Source organism: Oryzias melastigma, linkage group LG16 (assembly GCF_002922805.2).
Source record: "Oryzias melastigma strain HK-1 linkage group LG16, ASM292280v2, whole genome shotgun sequence".
Lineage (NCBI taxonomy): Eukaryota > Metazoa > Chordata > Actinopteri > Beloniformes > Adrianichthyidae > Oryzias > Oryzias melastigma.
The window spans coordinates 22,553,762-22,560,987 of NC_050527.1; the positions used below are offsets into that span (position 1 = coordinate 22,553,762).

The 7,226-nt window shown below is 41.1% G+C and overlaps 1 protein-coding gene across 6 annotated transcripts in view; it reads right to left on the reverse strand.

Moving 5' to 3' along the window:
* Positions 1-7,226, reverse strand: part of ubr5 (ubiquitin protein ligase E3 component n-recognin 5) — a 56,931-nt gene that overhangs the window by 8,850 nt on the left and 40,855 nt on the right. For 3 of the 6 annotated variants that reach the window (XM_036216106.1, XM_024289020.2, XM_036216107.1), the window contains exons 38-46: positions 5,857-6,114; positions 5,508-5,776; positions 4,746-4,957; positions 3,915-4,148; positions 3,746-3,819; positions 2,571-2,743; positions 1,498-1,647; positions 1,054-1,271; positions 840-960 (exon numbers count right to left, since the gene is read on the reverse strand). In XM_036216106.1, the coding sequence (XP_036071999.1) occupies positions 840-960; positions 1,054-1,271; positions 1,498-1,647; positions 2,571-2,743; positions 3,746-3,819; positions 3,915-4,148; positions 4,746-4,957; positions 5,508-5,776; positions 5,857-6,114 (1,709 nt within the window). The remainder of the gene's footprint in view (positions 1-839; positions 961-1,053; positions 1,272-1,497; positions 1,648-2,570; positions 2,744-3,745; positions 3,820-3,914; positions 4,149-4,745; positions 4,958-5,507; positions 5,777-5,856; positions 6,115-7,226) is intronic. The other 3 variants (XM_024289025.2, XM_024289026.2, XM_024289023.2) reach the window with 2 other exon arrangements.

The following is a 7,226-nucleotide window of genomic DNA, read 5'->3' on the forward strand; positions in this document are numbered from 1 at the left end:
CTGATCCGAAAAGTGATCCGAACCGTGACCCTAAAACCGTGACACGATCCGAACCGTGAGTTTTGTGATCCGCAACACCCCTAGTTTTGGCTTATTTAGACACTTTTTCCAGGCTTTAGGCTAATTTGGATTTTAGCTAATATTTTAGCATTAATCTAGGAGTTTTGGCAAAATTAAGTTTTTTTTCCCAGTTTTTTAGGCTAACTTGTAGCTTAGCAAATATTTTAGCCTTATGCAAGCCGTTTTGGCAAAAGTACGTATTTTTTCCAGTTTTTTTAAGGCTAACTTGGAGTTTAGCCAATATCTTAATATGCTTGCAGTTTAGGCAAAATTAGACATTGTTTCAGTTTTTTTGGCTAATTTGGACTTTAACTAGTATTTTAGCATTATTCTAGCTGTTTTGGCAAAATTGGTAATTTTCCCCGTTTTTTAGGCTAATTTGGAGTTTAGTTAATATTCTAACAAAATGCTAGCTGTTTTGGCAAAATTTGACATTTTTTCAAGTTTTTTTTAGACTAAAGTTTAGCCAATATTTTAGCAAGCTTCAGCATGTTCAGCTAACAGCTTCAGCATGTTCATCTATCATCACTAGCATCTTCATCTATCAGCACTAGCATCTTCATCAGCCACATTCAGCTTACACCATTCACACTAGCATGATCACAGGTAATGCTATATATCTAGTTTTTAGTTAGTTTAAAGCTAATGATGGTTAAGATGTGTGTTTCACATCCACTTTGCACATGACCGATTAGTCGACTAATCAGAAAGAATAATATGTGATTTGTCGACTTCTAAAATAATCGTTTGTGGCAGCACTACCCTGAAGCTAAACTTACAGATCCAGGCTCAGCTCCCACGTCCTCCATGAAGACACGACCAAACAGCTCCAACGACAGACGCCAGCGGCCAAGTAACATATCATGAGAAATCATCATCCCCATGAAACTACAGTGAGGCCTGGACAGACAGAGGACACAAACATTCACACACTGAGAGGATCTTTCTACATTTTAAATTTCTCCCCGCATCAGCTTGATGATCGACAGTCACCTGAAGGACGGAAGTGGGGGGCCGTCGCTCTCAGTGAGGCCGATCTCAGCGAGCAGGCTGCTCTTCAGCTGGGCTGCGAGGTCGTGGGGTGAAGGCCCAGGTTTAGAAGCCTCCATCTCCTGCTCCCCCACCGACTGGTTCTCAGCGCTCCTCTGTCTCGTTTCCATGCTCATGACATTCTTCAGGTTGGCCGAGTACGACATCTTAGTAGGGAGGATCTGTCAAAGCAGAGCAGGCTGATGTAATGCCATGTGTTTTCTGTGCAGGACTCTGTGATAATGACTGAAGAGAAGCTGGAAGCAGAACAAAGACTGGCTTCTGACCCACAGTACACAAAGCTCAAAAGTTCTTTTCTATCTACATATGGACTGATTTTGTGCTGCTGTCTGCTATGTACCAAGTGCTAATGCCAGCATGTTTGTCCAGTGAAGATGAGTGGTGTACCTGGGAGTGGGAGGGTAGAGAGGAGCCCATGTTTACCTCCAGGCAGTTTCTGTCCATGCTTCCCTCAGCCAGGCCTTTGGTGGTCATGTAAGAGGATGAATACAAGCCCTGAGAGGGGCGCCCGAACAGGTCCTCCTTTCTGGCATTAGGCTGTGGAAGAAACGGGAAATACATTTCACACCAATCTGAATTTTCACACACTAATGAGCAGGGATGGGTTGATAAAAATCGATTTAAGCTTAATAGATCAATAATCGATCCATAAAAATAGAGGTTGATTATTGACCTATTAAACAAAAGTCAGCTAGCTTGATGCTAACGTTTAATGGAATTTCCCATAGGACGGCTAATGCCAACGCTCTGGTGACGTAAACATACATTGCATACATTTTTCAAACCCTTTTGAGGAAATATTTTTTATGTAACCATTTGTGGTCTAAAGCACAGTTTTTTCTCATTGGAAATAAAAGTGTACTGCTATAGTGTGATCCCCACCTGGTGGTCAGACTGGGACAGGAGAAGCAGAACAATGTTTAAAATGTTAATGATCTGAACATTTTAGTTAGAACTTCTCCTTTAGAGAATCCATGTAACACTGGATGATATTAACAATCTCAGTATTTCACTGATACATTTACAGTATGTGAACTGGATCAGATTAATGTAAATATATTCAAAACATATAGTAGATTATGAATGTATTTCTAAACAAATTGAATTGAATCTAATTGAATTGAGTGGATCAAAGGAATTGAAAACAATCTGAATGAATTGGTGCAGGCTCTCTGGTGAATAGAACTAAATCAATTCTGGAAATGATTATGGATACCCAGCCCTACTACTGGTTCTGTTGGTGACTGGGTGCTCAGCCTGTGCTGCCATGTCTGTATCTTAGATTGATCAGAAGAATGCTAAATACAAAGCAAGATTCCAGTCTGAGCAACAGCAGTGAGGCTGCTGATGACTTGATCTGCAGCATTTCAGGAATTCTTACTGCTTTATCCATAACATAGTTTCGTTTTCGTCATCAAAAACCAATGAGCAGCACACGCATGTTCTGGCATGAACCGGACCTGCAGCAGGTGGGGCTGGTCTGCCAGTGGAATGGCCTCTGCCAGAGGAACGTCGAAAGGGTTGGGAGGGATGCAGCCTAAGAAAGTCATGGAGTCAGAGCGGCGGAAGAACGGGTGGTTTTGACCCATCTCGGCTGGAACCGAGTCCTCATCCTTGTCCTGCAGGGTTGAACCTAAAAAACATGAAGATCAAAATGTTTAGTTGACAAGAAACACAAAGAAACAACATTCTGTAGCTAACACTGTTACAGATGTAATCATTTCTTTGGAATACCTTCACATTAATTACCTTAATGCTCATTTGAACTTCTCATGCACAGAACTCCTCTGATTTCAGTTTACATAGTTTAAGTTCCACCCGATCATCTTTTGGTCTATTTTCAAAGTGTTCTCAGTGGTCTTTTAATTATGATGATGGAGTTTTTAACCAAAATCTAAAAATGTGTGTTGTTTTCTAGGACATAGTTTCTGCAGAGCGGCAGGAGTTCATTACAAATTCACCTTTAATTGTAGGCGGAACTGTTGGGACAGAGAAAGCCTGCCCCCATTTCCCATCATTCATCTGTTCACTCTCTCCTGAGAGCTTACAGCCCTCCATAACCCCAACCTAACATTAACGGTCCAACAAAAACGACGACCAATATCATTTCTATCAGCTGTACAGTTCTGATCCAGATTCCAGCTCAGACGAGGAAAACAAAGACGTTCATGGATCTATTTGTCTGTGAGTAAAGAATTGAGAATCATTCCTATAAGTTTTTTAAATGATATTTTCTTCATCTGATCCTAATTCAGCAAGACTTGATAAAAAAAAAACAACAACAACTCAGAAATGCAATTTAATCCTAATTTTCTAAATATGTCCATCATAAGAAAAATGCCACAAGAACATATTCAAAAAATATCAAAAATACAATTTTAATTTGAGTGGATCTTTAATTATTTCAAAATAAACTCTTTCCACTTCAACACTTTATTCATTTGCTCCTTTTCTCTAACCCACCTCTGTTTTACTCTCACATATAGTTAGATTTATCTCCTTTTTATGTATAGTTTATACTATAGAAAGTTTTAATTCCTTAACGTCTGATGTGTTTTAGACAAAAAGGTGTTCTGGATGAGCAGATGTGTAAACTGCAGATAGTAAATGACTAAATCTTAGTTTTCATCCTTACTTTGATTAGTGTCCTCATCATTCTCATGCTCAGAATCCTCATTGTCCAAACCAAGTTCTAAGATCTCTCGATTTCTGAAATGAAAAGAACATTGATTAGATTATTCATGCTTAAATCTGCTCCATGCATCACTTTAATCCATTTAGAACCAACAAATTAACAGATTTACCTCTTTCTATCCATTTGGGGGGTGTCCAGGGTGGTTTGCTGGTTCATGGCCTTAATCCAGTAAATCAGAGCCTGGAAAACGTAGGCCACGTGTTTCAGGGAGCACACGTCCAACACAGGAAGCACGTCGGAATGCTCGTCGTTGTGGGAGCGCATCAGTGACAGAGCGTAGTTCAGGAAGTCGCCCCGAGCCGACATCATACCCTGACGAGCCGTCAGCAGAGTGGCAGCTCTCCTGAAACCACAAAGCAACCTCTGACTGAACTGTGCTGCAGTTAGAGGAAAGTCTGCTTTTTAAACTTAAGACATTTTAAAACAGATACCAAATGATTTAGAACAGGAGTGTCAAACTCAATCACACAGGGGGCCAAAACCCAAAACGCATCTTAGGTCGAACAGGATAAACATTTATTGAACAAACTAAAACTAAATTTTTAAAACTTGTAAACCATAATTTTTTAACAAGGTTATGAACTAGATATATAGCATTACCTGCAATAATGCTAGTGTGAATGCTATAAGCTGAATTTAGCTGCTGAAGATGCTGAAATTAATAGATGAAATCACTGAAGCTGATAGCAGATAGCAAGATAAAATATTAGCTAAATGCCAAATTAGCCTAAAAAACAAGCAAAAAAAGCTTAGGTTAGCCAAAACAGCTAGCATGTAGCCAAAATATTAGCTAAACTCTAAAATAGCCTAAAAAAAAGCCTAAATTAGCCAAAACCGTAACTTTTAACATAATTATGAATAGTAAAAAGGCAGGAATATAATTCCAGAATAAATTAACCCCGGGCCTCGACCGGGCCTTCTACTGATGTAGAAACTGTACCTGCGTCCTTCCAGAGTGCGGAGGCTGGCCTCTTCGCGAGCGGTCATACGCTCCCGCCGCGCTGAATGCTGAGAGGCGTGTAGCGGGTGACTGGGATGACCGGGGTCTCCAGCAGAGGACAGCGCTGAGCCGTATCGCAACTGAGCCTCCGTGGAGTCCATGATGGATACCATCCAGTTCCAGGTGGGAATCAGCTTTTCCTCCACGTAGTTCTGAGGAAAGCAGAAGGGAGCCGTGTCATTTCCAAGTTGACTTCACATTTAGATAATGCATCACAGGAAATGACATCATTCACTTTTCTTTTGCTGCATTAGTAAAAGTAAGCAACATTTGATCAGATTTAGTATATGATTTAGTATAAAATCATTTGATTCAAAGAGATTTAAACAAAATGTTAATGGTGTTCTCTCACTTTATCACAGTAATAGTCTCGATGTTTCACAGATCATTTTCAGTGAATTTGAATAACTTATGTTCAGTGTGTTCTGCATTCTTTTCAGTCAATCTCCACGCCGTGTGTTCGGTGTAGACTGTGTTCATCTTCATTCCAATCAGATATTTGCTTTCATTCTTTGATTCTTTGAGAGTTCAAGAGAGAAAAGTGTGAAAATGTTCATGTCTGATAAAAGTGTGTAGTGAGGACTATACAGACTTAAAACATCTGTAATCCTACTTAGTGGATTTCACCTTTCACTGAGGGACACTGTACACAAAACCAGCTCATAAGTCCATTTAAAGTAGCAGGCATCACATCCGTGTTACCTGTAGGTTAACTGCATCCTGATAGGAGAGTTTTACAGCAGCAGGGTACTGAGAATAGACCAGGTGGTTGTATTTGGGGATCAAGCTCATCAGGTCAGATATCTGCCTGATGACGATGCTGTAGGCCCGAGCCAGGCTGCTGGCGGATGTCAGGTAGCTGCTGGAGTTGCTGGCCTCCAGAGCCGCAGCGGCTGCAGCAGCACTGGAGCTGATGGCGCTGGAGCGCCGCAGGTTGGTGGGGTCGATGTAAATCAAGCCAGTGGAGCTCGCTGAGAGAGAGGTTACTGTCAGTTCATGGAGCCATCACAACAGCAGAGATGTGGGCACAGAACAAGTAAAATGCTCTAACCGGCAGGTGTTGTGGAGCTGGAGGGAGCGTTCCCACTGGCCCTTTGGCTGGGGGTGTTCCTAACAGCCCACTGCATGGAGCGGGGAGCCTGGGCTGCACTGTTGGCGTGCGAAGAGCTGCTGGTCCTCTCCAGAGGCTCATCCACTAGGAAGGTCTCCTGATCCACGTCGTCGCTCTGACTGCTGCTGCTGTCCGAGTCGCTGGAGTCATTGGACTGAGAGTCATCCTCTGAAAAGAAGGCAGGGACACTGCTGGCGCCTTCAGTGAGGGAGACAAGGATGCAAACAGAGAGACCACGAAGGCAGTTTAATGCTTTAGCCCTCACTTCCTCTCATTGATGCTTCAACAGGTTTAGGGTTAGTGAATCACACCACGGAAGAACGAGCAACACAAAGATGACAGTGACAACTAGTGCTGGGTTGATTCAATCGATTTGAATCGATTTAAGCTCTATAGATCAATAATTGATTAATAAAATAGAGATCGATTTAACACATACAGCTAAAGTCTGCTAGGTTGATGCTAACAGTTAATGGAATTTCCGATAGGTCGGCTAATGCTAACGCTCAGTCATCCTAAACAAACATTCCTGGCTAACTAAACACAGACATGAATTTTACAAATCATTCCAAGGAAATATTCTTAAAGTAACTACCGCATTTTATGGACTATAAGTCGCATTTTTTTCATAGATTGGCCAGGGGTGCGACTTATACTCAGGAGCAACTTATTTGTGATTTTTTTAGACATCAATAGGCTCATTTATTCGTTATTTTCCCCACTAACAATCGGTTGCCTTTTTGCAGTCGTTTCCCACTAACAACCACTAGAGGGCACAGTAGGTTTGCGTATCAGTATTTGCTGCTGAAGAAGAAGTGCTGTTCAAAACAAGCATGGCTGAGAATCAAATCCTTCTCCTTATGGACGTTATGTTTTTCTTATTTTTATCAAGACATTATTATGATTGTTTTTATTTTTCTCTCCTGGAACTAATGTGGGACAACAAGCCGTCAAACTGGGTTACAAACAGAAGAGCAGATAAAAACAGTCATTCAGATACACCTCCTGCAGGCTAGAAGGTAACCATCGCCGTAAGAAAAAAACAACTCAAAAACCCAGACATGGAGACATGATTATAGATGCTTTTGTGGAGTTCTTTAAAATAAATAATCTTGACCTCTCAACATCATCCATATCTTCTGAGTATTTTAAATGAGAAATACACTCAAACCTTCCATCATGTAGTGATGATGCTAAAAGATTCTCCACATGCAATGAAAGAGTCTAGTTTATGAACACATTTTTGGACAAACTTTGAGCATTTCATTTGACGCACGTCAAAAGAGGCAGCAGACTCGAATTCAATGCAT